Genomic DNA, 26301 nt, shown 5'->3' with positions numbered 1-26301 from the left:
CTGGGCGGAACCCTCCTCAATTGTTCTGTACCTCATCACTCAAGTTCTCAGTTTTCAGATTGACCATCCTGCTTCTTTTTCCTCAGATATATAAATAACACTGGTTCTATAGCAGCATTAAACAGGTACTTATAATTCAACCACGACTGAGATGACATTCTGATTCCTTAATAGAAAAAGCTCTAGGGCCCCCATTTGCAAGTCTATTTCACAATTACCTTACTACTTAGCATAACCTATATAAAAGCTGGCATCCTGGCGATTCCATTTCAGCTACAAGGCACATTCAAAGAAGCACGGTCTGAGGAAGAGTCCAGTGTTCTTATCGGAATCTTTGGGAGTGCATCAAAGAGGATTCATTTGATAAGCCACAATAAAAATATTGCAAGATTCTCTCATCCTGATCTTCTGGTCTTAATATCTCAGCTCCTTTTTAAATGGGTGAACTTCAAGCTGTCCCCAAGCCATCTCAGTTTTGTTTTTTTTTTTTTTTGCTTCATTCCTTCCTTCCTTTTCTCTGTCTGATTTCCCCCCATCAGCTATTTGTTCCCTTTCCAAGTGCAAACTATTTAAAACAGTCTGGGTCTGCTGTTCAGTGCTCTGCCCCTTTCTCTGATGCTGCACTGCAAAGCCTATGAACCAGCTGGCCCAGAGACACTGATGAGCCTGTGTGAGCTCAGCGAAGGGACACACAAGTGGGAGGCCATCAAAGCAGCTTTCTCTTTACCTAGCACTAGCTGGAGGAAAGACTGCAACATGTAAATTTTAACATATTTTCTTTTTTTTCCCCCTCTCATCTAAATTCTGGCATCTCTTGAAGGCAGTAGTGCTCTGAATAAGTAGGTCTTCTGGTTCCTTCCCACAGATGCACGCTGGCTCTAAGTATCTGCTCAAGTCTATGTAGGCCTCAGAAGAGGAAAGGGAACTCCTTATCTCTGCTCCTTACTGCCCTCCCTGCTCAGCCTTTTCCTCCCTCTCGCTGTTTCTCCCAGACTCATCTGGAACACCTCCCCAGCCACTGCCTTGCCTGGGTTGCAGCCCGGGCAGAGGAGAGAGGAGGGAGTCTGCCTCTAGCTGCACAAGAGTGAACATAGGCTTCCTAGTGACTCCCCGTTGTACTTACTAACCACCTTTGCCCAGAGTGTGCTCCATTCCATGGCTGCTCCTTCCTAGGCTAAGAGCCTGCAGTTTCATAATGTTGCAAAACTTCCAGAAAATACTTGCCAGGAAAATATCTAATTTATAGAAAGACGATGAAAGTGACTTGCTAGGCCTCCCAGATAGTAGAGGGATCTGGAAACCTTCGTAATGGATCGAGATCACTTCATTCCAGATGTCTCTTGAGTCACATTCCTCCTGAATGGCTCGCTACTGTCAGCTCATTATGGAATTTCCCCTTACCCCAGCTTTTCTCCCCAGAACGAGCTTTCCACGATTCCTTCCCAGAGTTAGTTTTTTTTAGCTCTGTTCTTCTAGGCACGGCAACAATGGCCTATTCCACAGGGGCTAATGTCTCCAACAGAAAGATGCTTCTGGTTCTCTTGACTGATCGCTAATGTGTTTCAGTGATCTATTTTACCGCCATTGAGATCATGAGTGCAAACTCATAATGCATTTGAGTGAGAGATTTGTGCAGAGAGAACATGATGAGAGGGCAGCAAGTATCCCAGTCAGGTATACTTGTCTATTGCATGTCTTCATCACGCCATGCTCTAGGCTTTGGAGATGCATCAGCCAAGATTTTTTTTTTAATGATTTATTTATTTATTTGAGAGAGGGAGATGGGGGGAGGGGCAGAGGGAGAGAATCTCCAGCAGACTCCCCATTGAGTGTGGAGCCCAACGCAAGGCTTAGTCTCATGACCCATGAGATGATGACCTGTGCTGAAATCACGAGTCGAATGCTCAACTTGCTGAACCACCCAGGTGCCCCTGCATCAGCTGAGACCTTTGTCCTCAAAGGGCACATAGTTTGGTAAAGGGAGAAGATATGTAAACAGTTAAATGTGTAAGTTTTGAAGTGCTCAGGGTGCTAATGCAGAAAGACCCACAGCCTGTAAAGGGAGAAAAGAGAAAGCGGGAGCGGTGAATTCTATTTGGAGGGAGCAGAAAAGGCATCTGTACTTGTCACTGCCCTTTGAGTTGCAAGTGACAGAAGCACCACTCATTCTCGCTTAAGCATTAGGAAGGCCAGGGGTGGTTCTGGCTTCATGCGTCACTAGACCTGGGACCCATTAGTGTCATCAAGATCCTTCTTTCTCTGCCTCTCAGCTCCGCTTCTCTCTGCATGTTTGACCTTCTCCAACATGGATGCATTTCTTCCCTGTGGCTTGGGAAAATTGCCACTCGGATGTGCATTGTTCCAGCTTAAAACCTTAGTGGAAAGGGAGTTTTCTCTCCCAGTATTCATGTGTCTATTTCTTATTGGTCCTGCTTGGGTCATTTAGCCAGCCCTTGGCCCAAGTGGTGTTGCACTGAGTAAGGTAGAATGAGTAGCTCAGCCTGTGTCACACGCACATCCTTGCGGCAGGGACGAGCCTGGCTACATGTGACTCACTCACTCCATTTACTCACTCCATTTAGGGTGAGGGTATGTGAATTCTCTGCAGGAAAGAAGACTGGTAAGATGGTTACTCTAGTTTCATTGATATTTAAACTATATTGTCAAAGAGGAACACTTTTTAAAAAAAAAGATGCCATGTATGTGTGTATGGATTTGGAAATCTCGAGCAGAGGGAAGGGCAGAGGGAGAGGGAGAGAGAGAAACTCAAGCAGACTCTATGTTGAGTACAGACCCAGTGCAGGGCTCGATCCCATGACCCTGAGATCATGAACCAAGCTGAAATCAAGATTCGGGTGCTTGACCGACGGAGCCACCCAGGTGCCCCAGTACTTTTTTTGCCCAATGAAGCAGTGAGGGAAAACTTAGTATTTGCCATTGCAGGCAATGGGAGGGATTCTGGGATTTGAGGAAAGGGATGGAGATACACTTCCATTTGAGACTGTCACTCTGGCAGCCATGCAGAGGGACTTGTTTAGAGCCAAGACTCAGAAGTAGGGAGACTAGTGAGGACCCCCTTGCCGTAATGCAGATGGAAATTGGATGTAACAGGTAAGTGCCAAGAGAGCTGAAGATACTGATGTAGAACATTCTACACGTGCAGGTGGGGAGATAAAGGAGGGAAGATTAAGGTAGTAATAAAGTTGTATTGGGGAAGCAGAAGAGGTGGAAAATGACAAGCAGAACCAACAGGAATCGGCCTTTTGGAACAGTGACCTGCCTAGGATAACGGCAGTTTCTGACTTGAGTAATGTCATTTGCGGACATGAAGGCTGGGAAGAATGGACGTGAGGCTGGGGGAGGAGGGACGGCCAAGTTGGTGATTAGGCAAGTGCTAAGTTTGAGGGAAGGGGTATGAACCGTCGGCCAGTGGATGTGGGAATCTGGAGCTCAGAAGAGAGATCTAGGCTGAATACACAGATGGGGAAGTTATTAACATACAGTTTTCTGGTCAATGAGACTAAAGGGAATCATGTCGTCTAACTGTCTGGAGTGGGAAGAGAGTGAATGGTTTTGCCTTCATCTGGGGAAGGAGAAGTTGGGGAAGCAGCGGGCTAGCCGGTGAGAAACATAGCTCGGATCCCAGCAGCCCAAGCAGGTGATACCCGGAACCCAGCAGTGCTCTACTGGAACTTGCTGGACGTTGGGCTCCAAACCGATTGTATACAGAGGCAAGCTGTGCGTCTTAACGCTTCTGTTGGGTTAGTAGTGACTTGAGGACCTAACTGCGTCACTGTGGAGGGGGACTCAACTCATCAAAGATTCCTCTAACAGCCACTGATGTTGCAAAGAGTCCCTGGGACGGGGCCAAGCCCGAGTCTGCAGCAGACGGAACACAGATGTGAACATGCTCATGCCGGTGCCTGGTTGTATATGTTAACAACTGTTTGGTTTTGAGTTTTAACCTAATAAGGAGTTTCCTCAGGGAAAATGTGAATACGGCTCCAGTGGGAAAATACTGCTTTCCCCACTGTTGCTTGTTCCCACTCCAGCAAGCTTTGGTCTGTGTGGCTGAAAGCCAGGACGCCACCTTGCCTACCCGCCTTAGATCCTATGAGTCCCAAGTCCCATCAGTTCTGGTTCTTGTTTCTGTCCTTTCCTTTCCATTCTGATTGGAACAGCTCTAAGGGAAGGCGGGCTTCTTAGTTTACCCATCCCCACCACACCTGTGGCATCCTCCTAAGACATTTAATGATCTTTTCATCTGGAGGCCAGCAAACTCTGATTGCAGGCTAAATCTGACCTGCCCCTCTGTAAATAAAGGTTTATTGGAACACAGCTCCAGGTGGCTCAATTAGGTGTCTGCCTTCGGGTCAGGTTATGGTCCCGGGATCCTGGGATCAAGCCTCGTGTTGGACTCCCTGCTTAGTGGGGGGTCTGCTTCTCTCTCAACCCCTGCTTATGCTCGTTCTCTCTCTCTCTCAAGTAAATGAAATCTTAAAGAAAATAAAAAGAAGAACAGAACCATACTCATTCATTCATATCTTGTCTAAGGCCATTTTTGCACAATAAGCACAGTTTTGAGATTGCATATTCTATAAAACCTAAAATATTTACTGTCTGAAACTTCATAGAAAAACTCCCATCCCCTGTTAATCTATCCTATACACCAGTGTCAGATTAATGTTCCCAAAATGCCATTTTACTGTATCACTCTCTTGCTTAGAACCCTGCCATATGCCATTGCCTGTAAGATGAAATCCGAACCTCTTGACCCGACATTCAAGGCCCTCGATGGTCTAGTCTCGCTAATCTTTTGAATCATTGATCTCTATTCCAAAGAGCAAGCTCTGCACTTCAGATAGATTTCCATCCTCACTATCCCTGGAACATGCCAGGACATTTCTACCCTTGTTCACAAAACTCCTTTTCGGTGGAATGTGCCACCCATTAATTTATATCTACCTGATTCCTACCCATTCTTAAAACCTGCATCGTTCGTGATCATGTCTGTTCACAGTGACCACCAACCAGTCTACTGTTTGGGCATACAAAGGTTCACTGCTTATACCGTTGGTAGTATTTTTTCTATTCAAGGCATAGTTCCCTCATATCATGGTGGGCAACTCTGGAGTGAGGATTTTCTATACGAACAAAGACCCAGAGGTGGGAAAGCCTAGGTTTGCAAATGACCGGACATGTACTTAGAATACTGGCTTAGCATATCCAGGTTCTATAACAAAATACCATAGACTGTGTGCATTATAGACAGCAGGAATTTGTTTCCCATAGTTCTGGAGGCTGGGAAACCCAAGACCAAGGCACTTCTGTGTCTAGTGGGGGCTTGCTACCTGGTTCAGAGATAACTGTCTTTTCACTGTGTCCTCACACGGCAGAAGGTGCAGAAGCGTTCTCTGGGGTTTCTCATATAAGGGCACTCGTCCCATTCAGGAGGGCTCTGCTCTCATCACCTCACCACTTCCCAAAGGTCCCCACCTCCTAATCACTGTCGCTTTGGGGATTACGTTCTAATATGCAGATGTCGGGGGAGGATGTAAGCGTTCAGTCTGTAACAGACACATAACACACAGTTTCACGTGCTTGAGTACAGTGTCTCTGCATCTTGTGCCTGTGACATCCTAGATCATGGATCTTGATCTAAATTTGGCCAACTACATACATACCTTGACAGCCAGTGGGCGCGAATGATGAAGTCCAGGGAGCGTAATGTTGAGGAGCTAGTCACTAGGATGTAGAGAGGGTAGCCGGTTCTGGAGGCCCTTGCTTTATCACCTGGACTTCTGAGACCCTGGAGAAGGGGGCTCTTCTCATGAGGCCTCACTTTCCCATCCACTGTCATATATCATATGCTCTGACACATACTCTGGGCTTAAGCAGCATCTGTAACACGCCACGGCTCAGAGTTCTTTGGTAAACGGTGAAGTTCTCGGGCCTCACTTTGGCGGGGAGGTTACCCCTGACATGGATATCACGTCTCCCAGCGGCTGGAGATGATAAACTAATATTTCTTACAAGTCTGTGCAGTGCCCAGAGGAACTTGGTTGGAACGCAAATCACTGCCGGGTTGACTTGATCAGCAGTGGCGCGAGCCCATCCCCAGGAACAGCTACTCCGTAAAATACAGCCTTCTGTTGACTCAGAGCGCGGCAGCCCGCCTTCCGCATTATTGTCTTCCCCGAGGTTTGGCGGTCGTATTGTCGAATGCCACTCTGTCTGTCTAGCAAGTTTCTCCCTGCATATGTGAGGGAAGGAAAGGAATCCAGGGCAGTGAATGTCTCGGCAGACTGCCCCGCTGTGCACTTTGAAAACCAAACGTGGAACAAGCAAGCTCTCATTAAAGGCTGGCCTTTCTGTTCTTAAATCAGTCATGTTGATGTGATGTCTGTTGTCTGCATTTGAGAAATGTAAAGGAGAAAGCAATTGAGTGTGTCCTCCAGTCGACAGGTTATGCTCTGAATACAGGGGAATTACATCCCTTTAGACCCCGCCTCTAGGCATTACCTAGAAGTAAACACGATGGCAATAAGCATAAGAACAAGTAACATTTATTGAGCATTTACTATGCACCAGACCATTGTTCCAAGCCCTTTACATCACCGTCTCATTGGATCCACGCCCCACCCGTACGGTTTAGGTACTAATTATGATCTCCACTTTATGTGAGAGAAGGCTTGGACCCAGGGATGTGAAAGAACTTGCCAGAGGTCACACAGGTAGCAAATGGCAGAGCTGGGAGTTGGACCCAGGCAGACCAACTTCAGATTTCATATTTCACATAACCTCAGGGAGCCCCAGCCACCGGCAGTGCCCCACCTGCCCTCCCCACCCAGAGACTAGTTTCAGCAAAGACCACCCGTCTAATTTGCATTGTTGGTGATATCCAACGGGAATGATGTGTCCTATGAAACTGGAAATTATGTCGGATTACTTGTGTGTGTGATTTCAATAAAAGAAAGCAAACCTTAGAATCTGCCCTGTTTCATTCTGTCATCTTTGCAGCTGATAACCACCTCTAGATTTTCGTTGGAGACGTTTTTATTCTTTGTCTCCAAATTAACACTGCATAGAACATGATTCTGTGAGTGTGTGTGTGTGCGTGTGTGTGTGTGGAAACCGCCTTTTCTTCTGGATTCAATTGCTGCAGCCCGGCTGACTGAGGGGACTCTCCCACTCGCCGAGCCCACGGCAGGCATGTTAGGAGAACGCTCCTGGAGGCGGAGGGGCAGGTGACATGCGTGTGTGCCCAGCATGTCTGCGAGTGTCTCTCCAGATGTGAGCTGCTTCTGCTGCTGCTGCTGCTGCTGCTGCGGCTGCGGTGGTGGTGGCCACTGCTTCCGGCCTTAAAATTCCTGGAGCCAACACCCACCTACTCTTACAGGCTCTCTCTCTTTATTTTCAAGGAAAAAAGAAAGACGCAGACTGAAATAGAAGGCAAGCGCCAGCAGCTTGACGAACAGATACTTCTGCTGCAGCATTCCAAGGTAAGTGGCCGATCCCACAAACCTTTTCCATTATTAGACATGCAGATCACACTCCGGAGAGCCGGGCAGAGCCTGCCCTGGCGCGAAGGCATTGCCGCCGACTGCACGAGCCCTTTCTCCTGCAGTCAGGAAACCATCCTTGGGCTTTTCTTGTGAATTTCTCCAGCGCAGGGCATTGTTAGAGCATTCCAGTTTCTGCGAGCAGGAGGAGATTGCAGTGTGCATGTGGACGGGTTTGGGGGCTGGTGTGTGCATGTGAAATGTGCTGGTTATATATAGAAATGGGACGAGAATCTCCACATGGTGGGAGAGGCAGCGTTCTGGGGCTGCCTCTCCAGTGTATCAGGTGCCCTGCGTGTGTGTGTTCACAGGTTCCAGAGGACACGTTGAATGGGCTGTTCTTTTATAGATGAAACACCGGAATGTTTTCTTTCTTGATATGGAGAAAAGGGAGATAAAAGCACCGTGATCTGATAAAAGAGCAACCCTGTGTATTTCTGGGGATGCATTCGTTTTATTTCTACTTTCACAATTTTGGAAGTGTTCTCTCCGAATGAGCAGTTGGTCAAAAGATGGCATTGAAATGATTTCGGTCAGTTGGGTCTCCATTGCACGCACACACAGAGAGAGAGAGATAGAGATGTTTCATTATTTATGTTTCTTTAAAACATAAGGCACTTAAGCGTTGTAATTGATTACAGCCTACGAAAGAGCTCTGTCACTGTCACAGGGACTCCACGGGCTGTAGCATGTTGCTTTCTGCAGGCTCGCAGAGTACGGTGAACGCATTCCAGCGGCCAGCTGGGAGCTGCCGCATGCCGTCTGCGGCTCTGCCCCACTCAAGTTGCTGTGACATTCATGTACAGATTCGCATTGCTCAGAGGGCTGGTCGGGAAGGTGGGGCTGGCTTTCTGGGTGATGCTGGGTGTAGATAGTTTAGATTCTTTCCAACAAGATGAGCCTTTACGATTGTATTTTCCTTTCTTCTCTAGAAGATAGCGTTGTGCTAAATGAATCCTTCAGACGAGAATGATCAGCAAGCTGATTTCAAAGAGCAGCATGACCTAAATCTGCTTGGCATATTTATCAGTACACTGTCAACTTTAAGCGGAGAAATGTGTTTAAAAGGAAGTATAGCAGCACGATACTGAGAATATTGCCCATTTATTTTTGCTCTTATAAATCCATTTATAGACCTTTCTTTGTAGGAGCTTACAATATATTCCCTATGCTGTTACTCTCTCCTCACACCATTCCTGAGGAAGCACTGAGGGCTAGAGTTACTATTTTCTTCTTACATAGAGGGGAACTTAACACTTAGTGGAACCAAGTGCATTTTTCAAGGTTACTCTGAACAGAGCTGGGACTGTGGCTCAGAGAAAAGTCAATTCACTCCTTTCAAGAGACCAAAATGAGGTCTTGGTTTAAGGTGGATTTTTTTTTATGAAGGGGACTGGAAAAATGAGAGGCTGTTTTGACTAGGCTGACCCTCTCCCCTTTAAGCTCAACATGGTTCTTTGCTTGTGCATTCCTTGAACCAAAAGTCAGGCAATAAACATATGTCAGAAGATTAAGTTTCCCTTTCCCACTTTTTATCATCCCGGATGCCAGATAAGATACCAAGGATTCATTCATGACTGACGCCCAGCTCAGTACCCATCCATGTGTCTGGCCATCCAGTCAACAGAAATAACAGTAAAAGGACTTAGTATTGCATGTAGAAGCAGTGAGACTCCCTCAGAGACCTGGAAACAAGGGAATCCGTTCTTTATGGTTATCCTGGTAAAATTCTCACATTGCTGGTGTAATTGGCTAGCTGGGGGAACGCCCGGCCCTTTCACCTAGGTCATCTTCCTGTAACCTGGAGAGAAAGAACTAGAAGTGATGACAATTTAGTAAATGGAGACCAAGGGGTTGTGATTTTTTCTCTCTGGGGAAAGCCCATGTAGACAGCACGAGGGTAGGTCACTAGTCTTGACAATGAAAACAAAAACAGAAACTACTGCAGGTACCAAGTTCCTGTGCTCTGGTGAGGTGGGGTCTGAGGTAGGCAAGGCGTGTCATCAGGCCTCGCTTTGGCTCAGGTGAAACTTCTCTCATGACTCTGCCTCTCTTTGTTCTGAGGCCATCATTCCCAAAATAACTGAGTTATTTTGGTGGTGCCTGACTGAGAGATATGATCACTTCAGGCACCAGAAAAGAGTATGTTCTACTTTCAATCAGTTAGCTGTTGACTGAACTTGAATAGCCTGAGTCATCTTCCCTGTGATCATTCAGTTGTGAGCTCGGCAGCCTCACCTCTGGATGGTAGTAAATTCATTGAGGTTATAGTTCCTTTGTGAGCCTCTTGGTAGGGACTCCGCCAGCTTTGTCCTGGCTGCATGGCAGCCTTGTCATCCCCTTGGCCATCCTCGGTGATAGTCATTTTTTTGAGTACCTAGTATGTACCTGGTACTTTAAATACATCCCCTCAGTAATGGCCACAAAAGAGATATTACTTTCCCTGTCTCACAGGTGAGGAAACACACTCAAGAGGTCAGGTCATTTGCCCAAGAACATAGAGACTCTACGTGAGGAAGCCCTGGTTGAACTGTAGGGCTTCCCTGCCCTCAAAACCAAGCCTTCTCCAAGTCACTGTTTTCTTCAAATGTAATGTTCCATTTTGAATAATTTGTCTACAGAGATACCAGTTACCATCATCATTGTCTATAACTCTAAGTTACTCTTTCATGGACTCCAGAAAATTTAGACCATGAGGAGACATTATTGATTACTGGCAGTTCCTTGTAGTAGAAAATATTAAGAGATATGTCACCAATTAATATTTCTTCCACTAATTTATTAAATCTGAGATGCTCCCTAAAAAAACATATATACTTAGTATAAAGTTAAATAGAAAAGCATTAGAATTAGATTTCATGTTTATTAAGATATAGTTCTTATTGTCCAGTAGTCTATGGACATTTTATTCTCACGCAATGAGGTGTGAATTATTTAGATAGATTTACTGGTCTCTTGTCAAACCAAAAGAAAAAAAAAATAGAACGCAAGGCCATAGTTTTGATAATAATCACATAGTTGTGTGATTAATATTTTTGGTAATTGTAATGTGTGGATTATGCAGTGAGCGATGCCGCAAAAATGGAATATTTTTACTTCATATATGGACAATAAACAAATTCTGCAATGCAATGAAAGACCCCAAGTATTGAAAGAGCTGCTACACTCCAGTGGTTAGGAAACCTCCAAGCACTTTGAAGTCCTCGCCAAATTAAACTCAGATTTCTTTTTACAAGATCCTTAGCTATACTTAGTCTCTAATATTTGTGATGTAAGAATTTCCAAGAAGTGCTCACATATGGGACCAGTAAACGATTTCAATAGCCGAATTACTTTTTGCTGATTGTAAGAGAAAGGAATGCATGATCATTCCAAAAGTAAAAATTTAAAGTATAGGAAGGTATAGAGGAAAAAAGATATCAGCTGTATACTGGTCACCCAGATGTCGCTCACACAGAGATATATTCTTCTGTGCCTTTTCTCTAGTATGTTTTTATAGATTAAGCTCTATGACCCTTATTCATAAGCCTCATCAGCTGGTGATTAAAATGAAATGGTTTCAACATTCAGGTCCAAAATACATTCACCTCTACCTCTTTTTTTCGATTTTGATAGATGGGCTGTTTTAAATTCTCATGAAAGGGGCGCCTGGGTGGCTCAGTCAGTTAAGCTTCTCTCTTAAACTTAGGTCCTGATCCCAGCATCCTGGGATCAAGTCCTGGGATCCAGCCCCATGTCAGGCTCCCTGCTCAGCGGGAAGTCTGCTTCTCCCTCTCCTTGTACCTCCCCACCAGAACTTACGCTCTCTCTCCTGAATAATTAAAGAAATAATTAAAATCTAAAATGAATACATACATTTTCATACAAAACTTTGATTGTTGTGACATCACATCTAATATTCTTTTTGCGTTATGATTTCTGACTCTGATGTGGTTCTTGCAAAGAACATCTCAAACATTCATTCACCTAGGATGATTCTTATCCTTCAATCATTTTAACCCATCTAGAATTTATGTTTCTATATGAAATAAGATAGAATAAGATAAGAATGACTTCACTTTTTACTGATGGTGAACCAGTTACCCCAACATGATTTATTGATTAATTCCTTCTTCTCCTCACTGACTTAAATGTCTTCTTTGTCATATCCATATTTCTCCCTTATACTCTCCCTTATATTTCTCCCTTATAAGAAGTCTACCATTGGTGCATTCTTCCTCTTCCATGAATCTGCCACTCCTGGGCCAATACCATCCTCATCTAATCCCTCTAGCTTTTTAATATATAACATATATTCATACTATGTCATAAGGTAAGAGCCATCATTATTCTTCTATTGAAAAATGGTCTTAGCTTTGTATTCCAGGGAAACAATTATTTATTCTTATTGTTTTTATTATGTGACTTGTGATAATGTGAGTTTAAAAAATACATCAACTATGAGATTATACCAGACAGACTAAATTTAATATTCCCTTTGTGCTCTGGGTTGAATTGCCAAAGATTTGTCTATTTTATTGGTCAATCCAAGGCCCCAGCAAGAGCAGGCAGGCAGCGTGTATTGCCACACGAATCCCTTTGGAACTGTGACATTTATAAAGGTTTGTATGACAGAGGCAGCACTGTCAGAATCAAATTGCTAATGTCATATCTTCAATACATAAGCTGCCTTTGAATTATTTATTCATGAGAAGGGAACCCTGACGACAGTTTCTTTTTTTCCTAAACCAAGCTGTGAAAATTGTCATTATATTTTAAAAACCACAGCCTTTTCTTTCAAGAAGATTGAATGAAAAAAAAAATCAAAGACTGAGTTGTGACCCTACGAGATATTTATTGTCAACCTACCAAGGTCATTTGCTACATAGCCTGAAGGTACCAGTGGGCCTTGCTGCAAACATGTTTTAGTGCCTCCCGCTATTGTGAACTTTTAGCACTACTTTTAGACTTTCCTTGGTCACTAGTATGTTTGAAAGGCCAATTTCAAATGTTAGAGTATGGAATTGACAGGCAGGGTACACAGTGTAAAGGAACTTCACATCCCACTTTTTCCTATCACGTCCCCACTGGCCCTTTAAACACAGTTTAAGTAGAAGTTAGAACTTGGTTTCTTCTCCCTCCTCCTTCCTCCTCCTCCTTCTCCTCCTCCTCCTCTTCTTCTTCTTCTTCTTCTTCTTCTTCTTCTTCTTCATTTTTTATTTATTTATTTGACGGTGGGGGGCAGAGCAGGTAGAGGGGAAGGGGGAAGCAGGCTCCCTGTTGAGCAGAGAGCCCAATGAGGGGCTCGATCCCAAAACCCTGAGATCATGACCTGAGCTGAAGGCATTGGCTCAACCCACTGAGCCACCCAGGTGCCCCCAGGATTTGGTTTCTTTTATCAGAAGTCTTGGTTTGGCTTCTGTGTGGACTGAAATCATGTAACGAAAACTCAATACCAAACCAAGATCTCACCGGGAGTCAATGGGGAGGAGTGATAATTATCATTGTCATCATCATCATCATCATCATCATCATTATCACTCGATACCATGGCTTCAGATATCATTTATGTATCAATGACTCCCAAATGGATGTCTCCATTTCCAATGACCCCTGAACTCCATGCTCCGGTATTCAGCTGTTTTCCTGACGTGTCCACTTGAACGTGTCACTTCCATTTATAAGCCTTTCAAGCTTATCCTGCCCTAAATGGAAATTTCCATTTTCTGCTGTTCTAGCCCTTGTTCTTCCTCTAGTCTTTCCAGTCTAGTGAGGATACCACCATCCACTCTTTTGCTCAAACCAACTATCTATGTTGCCTTTAATCCCATCCCGTCCCTTGCCCCCTACATCTAATGTGTCAGTAAGTCATGTTGACTTTCTCTCTAAAGTACACCCCGTGCCTTCCATTTCTTCTGCTGCTCCTCCATTTCAAACTAGCATGCTCTGTCACCTGGTGATGTAATAGAGTCCAATCACTTACACTGTAATCCTGTCCCTTCCAAACTGTTCTCTTCCTACAGTGCTCAGGACAAATGCCAAACTCCTTAGCAGGTCTGCAGGACCCTACCAACTCTGGCCCCTGCTCTCCTCTCCATCTGCAACTTGTTCTCCCCTCCCTTCCCCACCCCCCCTCACTGTGGTCCCGCCGCTTGGGCATTCTGTCTGGTCCACAAATGCACTACACTCTGTCCCACATCTGGGATGCTACATTTGCCAGTCTCTCCCCCCACATCCCTTCCTTGGATCTCAGATCTCAGCTCAAGTGTTCGAGTACTCACAGGGACTTTTCCCCCATCAAGTGTCCTCTGTCTGTCCCTGTTTGTCATATTGTCCTGCCTACCTCCTGCCATGCATGTTTCACAGTCTGAAATTATCTCACATCGTTGTTTATTGGGACAAAAGCTCAGTGACACTGAGGACTTGCCCGTCGTCCAGGGCGGTGTCTTCAGGACCTGGTAGAGTGTCTGGGGGAATGGATGGGACACCACTGCTCCTGAGGTGGGGATACAGAGGGAGAGATGGCTGGGTGGGAGGATGATGAGCTCCTTTTTGGGTCAGGGTTTGGCTAGCCGGTGGGAAAGCTCATGCATTCTCCAGGCGCTTGGATAGTCAGGGTTCTTATGTGGGGCTATTCAAATTGTGGACCTTGGACCAGGACCATCAATGACAGCATCACGTGGGAGCTTATTAAAATTCATATTCCTAGGCCTTACCTTAAACTTCGAGAATCAACATCTTGGGGGAGGGGAGGTGGGAATCTGTGCTTCCTAGAGCTCTCCTGTAAGCCTAATGCATACTTCTTTGTCTTGACTCTTCATAGTTGCATCTCCTTGACCAAAGTGAAGTTTGACCATTCTTCACTCCTGTAAGCTAGGATATAGTTTTTTGGTATATGCATTTGGACATTTTAAAAAAAAGGAAATTTTTTATTTTTAGTGTTTAGTGTTCTGCTTGTCACTTAATTCTGAAATACTCGGGCAGCCAATAAGGACCAGAACAGTAGGGGGAAACGGGTGCTTTCAATGGGCGTGTGTGAAAAGCACGTACAAGTGTGTTCTAGTTCGAGGCCATAACACCACTGACCCTTAGAGACAACAGGAGGTGACCTGGCGGAGGTTAAGGGAAACTTTGGTGGTAAACATATTTGAATTGGTGGTCTGCCCACGCAACATCAGGGCCAAGTGGAAAAAAATCAACATTGCTTCTTTATTTTTGTAATGTCCAAACACTTCTGTGAAACAGACCAGGCTTCTCTGAGACCAGGCCCACTGTCTTATTCTGTTAGAGTATCTCTTCTTGGCTCCAGCTGTTGGGGATATTTTGGTGACATCACTCACTGCCTTATCCAGAGAAGAGGCAGATGTGAGGCCACATGTGCTCTTGGTGCTCGTGGTCACCAGGCTGCTCTTGTCAGAAGTACTGACGGATGGCTAGGACTCAGTCAGCCGGAAATGAGTGATTAGACCCTTTCCTTGGTGGCAGGAGGCACAGTGCGAAGGAGAGCAGACAGAACATTCCCAGGAGCAGCCACTGGGTCACGTCTCTAGAAGCCCTGGCTGTAGAGCATCCCTCCTGGGGCAGAGAAAACTGGGTCTCTCCAAGGCTGCCTTTCCAGAATGTCCAGTCAAAATGGACTCACAAAGTCCATTCAGAAGAGTAGGAATTCGAGCCATTGGAACTTACCCCTGCATATCGAGCAGGGGCTTTATAGCCCTGTGTAGCTGCGGGATTTCTCAATAGAATGGTGAATGAGAACCATTAATGAATTCTTACTGTTACTAAATGTTGGTAATTTTTAATAACTCATTTTATAGCTTCATTATATGTAGCTCTTGTTCCTTAATCTCAAGACAAATGTGAACCTCTGGAATTGTCTACCTTTTGCTTATGAGAGTTGTAGAAAGCAAACTATAGTGAGTGTGGGTTCTGTGTCTGCAATATTGGAGACATTCCACTCTCTCATTTCTGTACATCATATTTAATTGGCTCCAAGCCATGCATAACCTGGCTCTTAGTCATTATAAGGGGTTCCTTTCCTTTACCTTGCCCAGCCTGCCTGAGGAGGTCAAACCGGATTCTGACGGAGGTGATGCCGGGAGCCAGGGAACCCAGGGCTTACCCTATGCTTACACTATGTTGACTGGCCTCATAGTCATTATGGGACCAGGGAAAAACTGGTCACATGCCCTGCTTTGGGGGCCCCCTTACAGCCTTCCACGACCACCGACCTGACTAGGGGACACTCAGCCATGATGCCCATGGTCCAGCCTCTACAAACATCTAGGCACCATGTAATGAAAACCCAAATCAAAAATCCTCTCCCACACCTTGGTCTTTGTTTTAGGGAGTTTCAGCCTGCCTTTCTTTTGAGCTGTTTTCATTTCCCTTGTCAAAGCAGTAATGGTTCCCTCCTCACCATTGCCTGAAACTCAAAACCTTTTTATTTGGGGGAGGCAGCTGGGTGGCGCAGTCAATTAAGCATCCAATTCTTGATCTCAGCTCAGGTCTTGATCTCAGGGTTGAACGCAAGCCCCACACTGGGCTCCTCACGAGCCTACTAAAAACAAAAAACCCCACCTTTTTATTTCACTCCACAATATGTTAGTACACGGGTGCAAATGGAGTACGTGATTTTAATACCATTTGGAGACCACTGCTGAGGATGGTTGGGAATCATTAAAAAGCTTCTAAGAAGTATGACATAATCTTTTTTTTTAAACACTTTAAGATGGACGCAATATCTGGTGATCTTAAGAAATTATATAATGAAATTGCAGTTGCACAGAAAAATGCCCTTATGTTTTAGAGATTCATACTGAAATACTTACGGGTGAAATGTCACGAGGTTTGTTATTTCCTTTAAAGTGCTTTGGTAAAGAACTTGTGGGAAATATGGCAAACTGTTTATAATTGTAAAGCTAGATGAGTTACATGGACATTCATTATCCTGTTTCCTGTTTTTCTGTATGTTCTCAAAAGCTTTTTATAGTCGGAAATGCAGAAATAAATCCCGTTGGTGGCTCTCTAGGGGTTGGGCTTGGGGGATGTGGGGAGCCAAGTCAGAGAGGAGGCGAAGGCAGCAATTCAGGTGACCACTGACGAGGGGCGGAGCTCCAACGGAGGCACCGCAGCACAGAGAAGGCTGTGGACGGAAAGGTATCATCTAGTCTGTTCTCTTCCCTCATTCCCACAGTCCAAAGTGCTTCGGGAAAAATGGCTGCTGCAGGGTATCCCCGCCGGAACTGCCGAAGAGGAGGAAGCCAGGAGGCGGCAGTCTGAGGAAGATGAGTTCCGAGTCAAACAGCTGGAAGATAACATCCAGAGGTAGGTGGTTCCCAGCGCCGGCGCCCACCCCCGCCCCTCCCGCCCTGGGGTCTTACCGTGCAGTAACCGCTACTGTCCTCTAGGGGGCCCTTCTCAGTGCCAGCCCATTTGCCCAGAGCTTGGGAATTCTCTTCCTAAAAAAGAGTACATTGGGAGAGAAAAAAAAAAAAAGCCCACAAAAAAACAGAGTACATTGGTATCATTTAAACGTTTCCAGATAACCCCGAGTTACTACTCTGAGTACTAATTACTGTAGGGGCTGTTGCCGGTACAGTGATGTTTTCCTGGAACAGTGAGGTGTGGGAAGCAGCTCGCCCCTTCAGTAAATGCCCACCTTTTGAGTTCTCCACCAGCTTTTGTCTTTTTGCAACTATGAGTCCGGCTGTTAGCTGTTGTGGAAGCTGTAGTGTAGTCTCTTTCCTACATTTGATCAATCTGAAGTGGGAAACGGTAGCCAGGGATCTGAGAACGAGAGACGTGCTGAATGAGGGTACCACTGTGAGTTACGTGCCTGAGCTCTAAACATCAACGTTGTGCTGTCTGCTTGCGCTGCTCAGAGGGTGAGTTGGGTTCCTTTATGGTTCTCAGCCAGGTTCTGAACATTTCCGTCTGGGAGATAAGTGCCCTTCCTGTGGCCAGTGGTTGGCCAGGCTCACACAGAAGCAAAAACATAGGTTCATACTTGAAAACTGTTGTCATACCAGGTCCCAGGACACCTAGCCAGAGATAAGAGAGGGGGTGGAAAGTGGCGATCAGAGATGCCTTAGAACCAAATCTCCCTCTCCATTGCATCCCACCAAACCCCACCTCAAATCTCAGCCTCAAGAGCTTCATCTCTTTCTCCGGAGGGTGCAAGCTTGTTTAGAAGACCGGGCAAGAGCTACGTCACTACCAGCCTTTAAACCTAAGCATGTATGAGGACTGTGAGAGTCCCTCGGGACTCCAGTACTGTTACCAGAGGGAAATCAGACTGGCCATAAGCCCTAAAGGCCTGGGTCCCTAATTGTTTGGGCCCTAATGTCCCTTGAAGAGTTCTCAAGCGCAGCTTAGCTAAATTTTGCTTATAGAGGAAATTTGCTAAGAAAGAGTTTGTATGCGATGTACATATGTGCATATACACATATGTGTGTGAACATGTGTGTGTACATACACGTGTGGATGTGTGCTCACAAACGTGTATGTGAGTGTGTATACATATGCACATACATTATGTGAATGTGTGTGCGTGCACATGCATGTATCGAACACGTGTATGGAAATATGTCTGTGTACATGCAAGTGAATATGTATGTGTGTGCACATGCATGCAAATATGTGTGCATATGGATGTGTGCACATGTGTGGATATGTGTATGTGTGCATTTACATGTGCGTGAGTGTGTATACATGCGTGTATTCTCATGCATATGTGAATGCACACCCTTGCTTGTATACACATGCATGTGAATACAGATACATATGTATACGCACGTGCATGTGTGTGAATGTGGATGCACGTGTGCACACACATGTATGTGAATATGTATACCCTGTGTGCACATACATGTGTGTGGGCGTTAAGCACGAATGTGTCTATATACATCCACTTTTTTTTTTAGCATACAAAAGATAAAGGCTAGATAGATGTATAGATAGATCTATACATGTCATTAGAAGAAGAAAATCTTAGTCCTGGGAAGATGGCATCAAGCTTGTGAAGACAAGTGCCTCTAGGAAGTAGGAAAGCTCTCCTGTCGGAGCCCAGAAAGTCGGAAGGGGAGGGCCAGGAGCAAGTCACTCGGCGTCCTGAGCCTCGGGAGTTCTCCTCTGAAGCGGCTCAGCTGGCTGTGTCTTAGACAAGCTAAGGGAGCCAAGGATTATTGAAAACATAGACAGTAGGTTGGGGAGAAAGAGGCTGCTCAGAGAAGTGGTTTTACAGGAAGTCTCGGAAGTTCAAGTCCACGGTGCTCTCAGCTGTAGGTGACCGTGGATGTGATATAGCAGCATCGCTTTGTCTCTGCTCTCGTTAGAAGTTTCGTCGTCTTCGTCTCTCTCTCTCTCACTGGCTTTACATACTCACAACAGACAGGTCTGGCGCCGAGCAGAAACTCCCCACCTCTCTGTTGAATGAAGAATTGGGACCTGGCAGGCCACGTATCAGGGGACCCCCGCCTGGCAGAGGAAGCCTGGAAGATTATTCTCCAGGCTAACTTCATCCTAGGAACCCCGTGGCCTGAGCACAGTCTGTTCACTACCGTGGATGCGAAGGGAGGCAGGGTACACACTGATGGGCAGAAAATTTTGTTTAAAATCATTTTTCAAACACTGGGTATCTTTTCTCACTGAGGCTGAGCATGTTCATTCATTTCATCCATTAGGTGTCATAGATGGAGGGCAGAAAGGATTTGGAAGATAGGATAAAATTAGGCCTGTGACCTTTTCTGTGTGTGTGTGCGTGTGTGTGTGTGTTTTAATGGGCATTGGAAAACGTGGTCTTCCAGTTTGGCTTTGGTCTGTGTACACGTAGACCATTATTCTGGCCTCACGGGTGGTAACCCTTACCTGTGAGATGAGCCATCACACGGAGGGAGAATCTTAAATCAAGACTCAGTTCGGGCTAAATTGACCCCCAGAGCGAGGCATAAGAGTTCAGGGCTGGTTTAACGTTCATGCGGGCATCCCCATATTCGGAAAAATAAGGAGCATCTCTTCTTATCATTGAGTCAACAGAATAAAGAGCTGGCAAATGTATGCAGGCAATCTCTCGGAGCTCACTGAAGAGCCAGATAGCCAGAAGGAGAGAAATCACAGCAGCCTAAAGATCTGGGGATGTGGGTGCTTATTAGACCTGGATTCACGGTGCATGTCCTTCTGGCACAGTGATGGCTCTGCCTGGCAGTGGCCATTTGCTGGGAGTTGAGCTGTGCTCCCTCGAGCTGCTTTTCTGTAGGAGCAGGGCTGCCGCTGGGCGTCATTTCTTCCTCGGGGGCTCTGGAGGAAGGAGCTGCTTCCTGGAAGTCGGTTTCTGCTTCTTCTCATCTTACTTGCAGCTGCTCTGTTGCACGTTAGCGTCTTCAGGTTCCTGTGCCAAGGGAAGAAAGGAGCTGTCCTGCTTTTTCCCCTGGAGGACCCTGAGCCTCCTCAGCCACTTTCCTTAGGCATGGTTGAGTTTTCTCTCACAGTCCTAGAGCCACTAGAACAGCCCTAAAGGCTCGTTGGAAGCAGGGGCGTCCTGCAGTTTTACAGTCTGGGGGGTTGGGCCGTTCTGGCTCTGCTCATTTGGGCTGAGCTCAGCTAAGTGACGCCAGGGCATAGGTTGGACGAGTCTGTGCTTTCTTCCCCCGGCCCCAATGAGCTGACCATGACTGCTTCCTTTTATGGCAATAGCAGAGGAGCCAGAGGACTGAGAGGAAACAGAACTGTCCATATGGTATTAGCCCCAGCAAGTCACGGCCACCCCCAAAATCAAGGCGGGGAGACAGTCCACTTTTAGTGGAAGGAACCTTAGAATCGTGGGGCACAGATACAGGGAGGGGTGAGAATGGGGGCTTATAATTCACTCTTCCAGAAGCGTGATTGTTCAAGAGAGACCTGCAAGCATTAGGGAAAATATAAAAATATAGAAAAGTAAATTCATGAGGAGGAAGATGAGCTAAAATTTTATAGCTTGAGAATTCAGAGGGACAAAGAGAAGAGAATGCGAGAAAACAGAAGTGGCTTTGAGATCAGATTCAGAATCTAACTTTATACAACCGGAATCCTCGACGTTGACAACAGATCGAATGCAGAACCACTAAATAAAGGAATTCTAAAGGGAATTTTCTTTGTTTGAAGCAGAATATCAATCTTTCGATCTTTAGATTTGAGTCCACTAATCTAAGTCACTCCTGAGTGTAAAATAAATTCTCCTAAAGAGATACGCGTCGGGCGTCTGGGTGGCTTAGCCGGTTAAGCGTCCGACTCTGGATTTCAGCTCAGGTCATGATCTCAGGCTTGTGAGATGGAGCCGTGGGTCAGGCTCCATGCTGTGTGTCCCTCTGTCCTACCTCTCCTGACTCACTCTCTCTCTCTCTAAAAAATAAAAAATAAATAAATAAATAGGGAAGCTGTTTTCAAACCATAAAGTAGATTAGTACCGTTGTGTCCCGAAGGTATTTTAGTCCCTGCTGGTGAACCAAGAGTAGCTTGAAGAACTTGAAGGAGCAATAGAGAATAGTAATCAGAGAGCAGGGAGAATGTGTGCAAGGAAAGATTAAGGAAAATCGATGTCATTTAAGTTTGGAAAAAGAAAAGGTAACAGCACCCTAACTCAGAACCTCAGTGTAGGTCAGTTTAGGCCATGTCTTAATTCCTTATGTCTGAATAGTTCATTAACAGTAAATAAATTAATATTAATTCTTGAAGTCTGAATGTAATAAAGACTTCATATAAAGCACGAGAATTTGCACTTAAACGTGTCTCTTTCCTTAGATATCTTCAGGAAGAAAGAATATGGCCACATTTCCATTTCTGAGTCTACAGTTCTTTATCGTGTCAGCAGCCATGCAACAAATTCCAGGTTTCCCCGGCATGGTTTTTATAAAAGTGTTATTTGTAAATTGGTGGTTGTTTGGAACGAAGAATATTATCTCTCTTCTAAGACTGTTAGATGTGGTGCTTAGATTTTGAAGGCAGCACAGGTGAGATTTTGAAGAGGGGCAGAGGGAGGGAGGAAGGAAGTAGACTATTAAATCCTGGGCCTTAGAATCACCTCGGAAGCTTTTTAAAAAATATATAAATTCCCAGGACGTATTCCAGAAAATTTGGATTCAGTGACCCAGGTAAGGAGCCCTGGAATTTTTTTTTTTTTTTTAAGAGTGTTCCTGATCATCTCTGCAGAGCATAGTCAGGTTCAAGAAAGATTGCTGTAAAGGGAAAAAGAATAGAATACAAATAAAATGTAATTCACTGAGAGCACAACGGAACTGCAGTGGGAAAGGAAAGAGAGGACTGGTCCCTACAGTGGATAAACAGATGGTTTTGTTGTTGTTGTTTGTTTGTTGCACAATTTTTCCCTGGACAATGTCAGGATAGCCCAGTCTATTGGTTTTATTCTTGGCTCTCTAGAAAGCAAAAATGGTCAGCATTGCTGAAAGCAAAGTCTGTACAATGATCTCTTTTTTATTTTTTAAATTTCAAATGTCATATCTTCTATGTGCTTTATTTCCTACCGGAGTGCCAGATTAAGAAAGCCCAAAGGATTGTTTCTGGCTTGAGCCCAAGGTCAGCTGCCCTCCTTGTTGTCACTGAGTGTGAAGGGACCACATGTGGACCTCACATTTACACTCTTGGAGAATGCAGGCAATTAGATCCACGCTGGCCTTGTCAACTTCACATCTGCTCTAGTCCACAAGTTTTGCTGCTTGCCCTATGATTTTTCCCCACTTAAGAGCCTCTTTCTAATTTCATCAGGTTTTATTCATGTTTGAAATACAGTGTTCTAGTGCTCGCTTCGGCAGCACATACACAGAAATGGAATGATCCAGAGAAGATTAATGTGGCCTCTGCACAAGGATAACACTGAAATTCATGAAGCTTCGAAATGCATTGTTCTTAACTTTCTCTGACTAGCGAGAAATTTGGGAGACCTCTGTCCCCCCCCACCTTGAGATTACCCCCATGAAGAGGAGAAACTGCAGCGAGTAGTAAATGAAACGGGGACAAGCTGTTATAAAGCCAGGGTATTAATTCTAGGGCTGTTGTTAACTTGCTGTGTGACTCTGGGCAAGGCTCTTGGCTCTCTCTGGTCTCAGTGTCCTCATATTTTCAGTGAAGAATCTCTGAGGGTCTTCCAGCTCTGGTTTTCTAAGAGTCTTGAATTTGGGAAATTGAATAGAGGTCCCTTTTCGGAGCAAATACACCTGTGTGGAGAAATGCTACTGTGGTAGGAGGAAGTGCTTGTGGCGACAGGCCAGAATTGGGGAGAGAGAGGTGAAGTTCTCAGGAGACAAAAGCCCCATGTGTGAATCACTGACTCATCACCACAATGACTGAGTCATCTGATCAGCTGTCAGTTCTAAAATATGTCCCATCAAATATTAATTGAATAAAATGAAGTCCCAGCTGCTCACCTAGAGAGGGACATTGTAGCTTTTTAGAAAGAACATTCAAAATCCAAGTGAACTGGCTCATTTCTGCTTCTGACTTAAGATTCTCGGAGTGCTTCTGTTGGTCTCTGAACAAATTCAGATGCCAGAATTCACTCAGTTTTCCACATTCTTAAGAGACTCAAAGCAGAAGACTGGAGACATTAGACAGAAGCATGTGTGTCTTACATGTTGCGATTTTGGCAACGAACAGGATGACAGGCAGCCACAAATAACTGTTCTAGAAAAGGCAACCACAGAAATGTTCATTGGAATCGCAAAGGATACTTGCTTGGGATTCATTCTGTCCTTCTTGCTATTTTTGACTCTATGGTGCACTGTTCTTCCGCAGAAGGGTACGGAGTACAGAACGCTCACACAGGCGGTCCACATCTGTGCTCTCCCAGCCCTGTTCTCTCATTCTCTATGTTCTACTCTAAATCATAGAGTGATGTAGGGCCATCACTGTACCATCTCATACTCATTGGTCTCTTCATCACTTCTGGGTCCCTAGTCTTTTGGCTTCCACTTAATTCATTAATTTTCTTGTGTGTGTCCTCATCCTACTCCCATGAAGCTGTGGAGATGATGATGATGCCCATAATACAGATGGGGGAACTGAAGCTTAGAAGACTGAGACTCTTGATCTCAGGGTCTTGAGTTCAAGTGCCGTGCTGGGCATAGACTTAGTCTAAAACAACAGCAACAACAAAAAGAGTGAAAAGGCAATATTTCAACTGGGCTCCATCTAACCCCAAAGCACGTTTTCAAAAATCTGAACACAAGTTATTTTAAGGTCAAAATTTTTGAGACTTGTGGTATCTTGGTCACACTGACGTTCTCCTCGTGATGCAGCCTTCAGTGTCTCCACAGGAAGCAGGGTAGCAAATGTGCCCGACCCCAGAGAGGCTGGGCTTGGGGCCGTGGAGAGTGGTCATGTGGTTCCGGAGCCTGTGCCTTCAGGCTCCATTTTAGGCTTGGTTCCTTTGTCTCCTTCTGATGCCCTTTACTCCTGAGGGCACTTTCTTGGCTGTAGAAAGCCTAAATGTCTGCTGCAAACAGTGTGCAATGACGTCAGGGGCTTCCAGCATACTGATGTGGAACTGGGCCCTTCGAGTCTAACTGACTGGGTTCGAGCCCTAGTTCTGCATTTGCAAGCTGTTTGGTCTTAGGCACAAAGTAACTCTCTAGGACTTGAGCCCTGGACCCTGGCTATAGCAAAGCCCATTTGAAGAGTTGTCGTACAGACGGTGTGCTTTTGTGAAGTACCGAGTACAGTGGGTTGTCAGCGAGTAAGAGTAGTGCTTTTGTTGTTGTTTTCTCCTCCATGCTTCTGGAACAGGGTTTCTCAGTAGCAGCACTGTTGACGTCTGGGCTGGAGAATTATTTGTTGTGAGGGGCTGTCCTGCGTGTTGCAGGATGGTTAGCAGAATCCCTGGCTCCTACCCTGGGAGATGCCAATAACGCCCTCCACCCCCCATCTGAAGGTCAGGAATGTCTTCAAGCATTGCTAAGTGTCCCATGGGGCCCAAATAGCCCCCAACTGAGAACCATTACGCTAAAGCCTGGAATTACAGGTGTTGATACGAAGATAAAATCACCCCATCAAGGAGCTTCAGAACCCAGATCCCTAAAAAGATGTGTGTGCCACAAAGGCCAGAGAGAACAGATGCTGGTATGGATATGGAGCAAAGGGAACCCTTGTGCACCGTTGGTGGGGTTGTAAATTGGTAGAAAATAGTATGAAGGTCACTCGGAAAATGAAAATAGAACTATCCAGATGAGATAGTGATTCCATTTCTGGAACTATATGCCAAGGATATGAAAACCCAGAAAGATAACCAGGGTGCCCGAGTGGCTAAGTCAGTTAAGCGTCTGACTCTTGGTGTTGGGTCAGATCATAATCTCAGGGCTGTGAGATCGAGTCCCACATTGGGCTCCATGCTGGGCGTGGAGGCTGCTTAAGATTCTCTCCCTTCCTCTTCCTCTTTCTTTCTCTTCCTCTGCCCTTCTCCACCCTCCCCACCTGCATGTACGCATGCACACACTCTCTCTCTTTAAAAAAAAAAAAGCTATCTGTGCCCCCAGGTTCATAGCAGCTCTGTTTATAATAGCCAAGACCTGGAAACAACCCAAGAGTCCATCAGTGGATGAGTGGATAAAGAAGATGTGATAAACATATATGGAATATTATTCCAAAGTGGAATAATATTATTTCAAAATATTGTTTATATATATATATATGTAGTAATATTATTGTATTATAAATTACATATTTTATATATAATAATATATTCCAATATATTATTCCAGTAATAATGGAATATTATTCAGCCATAAAAAATAAAGAAATCGTACCCTTTGTGATAACAGAGATAGACCTTGAAGACATTATGCTAAGTGAAATAAGTCAGAGAAAAACAAATACTGTATGATCTCACTTACATGTGGAATTTTCAAACAAACCCACAAAAAAAAGGTTACCAGAGGCGGAGGGCTGGGAGGAGGAGGAGGGTGGTCCCAAGGTGCAGAGTCGCAGCAAAGTAAGTGCTGGGATGTAGTGTATGACGTGATGCCCACAGCTAATACCGCCGCAGGATATACAGGTGAGGATATACAAGCTGAGAAGAGAGTAGATCCCAAGAGTTCTCATCACAAGGAGAAATATCTTTCCTTTTTCTCTTCTTTCTTTCCTTTTTATTGTCCGAGAAGATGGATCTTAGCTGAACCTATTGGGTTGATCACTTCACATGTATCTATATGTATCTATACATCAAGCCATCAGGCGGTGTGTCTGAAGCTCATACAGTAACATTTGTCAACTATTTTCCAATAAACCCAGGGGAAAGATTTATGAAGAGAACATTCCCGATTTTCAGTGCAGCATGATGGAAGTGTTTCCAGTGCTTGTAGCAGAAGGCTTCTCTCAAGCACGGAACCACGAAAGTCAGTTCTGCGTTAAAAAGAAACGATGGGCTTTTTCTTTTACTTTTGCATCCAATGCTGCACTGATTTTGCAAAGTCAGTGATTTTACGACAGCTCATAAGATCATAGACTCTTAGAGCTTTCATAATGGAGGTGTAATCTGGATCAACTCCTGTCTGACGCTTGAATTTGCAGTGAACCCAGTGAGTGGGATCCATTCGTAGTGTCTCCCCGAGGCTGAAAGTGACAGGAGTCTCACTTCCTCACAAAGTAACACCCAAGTCCACATTGGAACAGCTCTTACTATTATTACAAAGAATCCTCCTCTGGGATGAAAGTCATGTTCCCTGCCATTTTCACTGGTTCTCTGCTCCCTGTTCTCTGGGACCACATTGAAAGTCCC

General features: G+C 45.0%; 1 protein-coding gene and 1 non-coding gene across 2 annotated transcripts in view; both read left to right on the top strand.

The window, feature by feature from the left end:
- PALM2AKAP2 (PALM2 and AKAP2 fusion) overlaps nt 1-26301 on the top strand; it is a 488976-nt gene that overhangs the window by 217854 nt on the left and 244821 nt on the right. Inside the window, exons 3-4 of the mRNA XM_046022260.1 lie at nt 7422-7502; nt 16738-16868. Coding sequence (XP_045878216.1) covers nt 7422-7502; nt 16738-16868 — 212 coding nt within the window. The remainder of the gene's footprint in view (nt 1-7421; nt 7503-16737; nt 16869-26301) is intronic.
- On the top strand, nt 22330-22435 carry LOC123953672. Its single transcript, XR_006820932.1, has one exon. It is a non-coding gene; the product is annotated as a U6 spliceosomal RNA (small nuclear RNA).

This window comes from Meles meles, chromosome 11 (assembly GCF_922984935.1).
Source record: "Meles meles chromosome 11, mMelMel3.1 paternal haplotype, whole genome shotgun sequence".
Taxonomy (NCBI): domain Eukaryota; kingdom Metazoa; phylum Chordata; class Mammalia; order Carnivora; family Mustelidae; genus Meles; species Meles meles.
The sequence above is the reverse complement of the archived record's forward strand: the minus strand, read 5'-3'. Positions and strand labels throughout refer to the sequence as shown.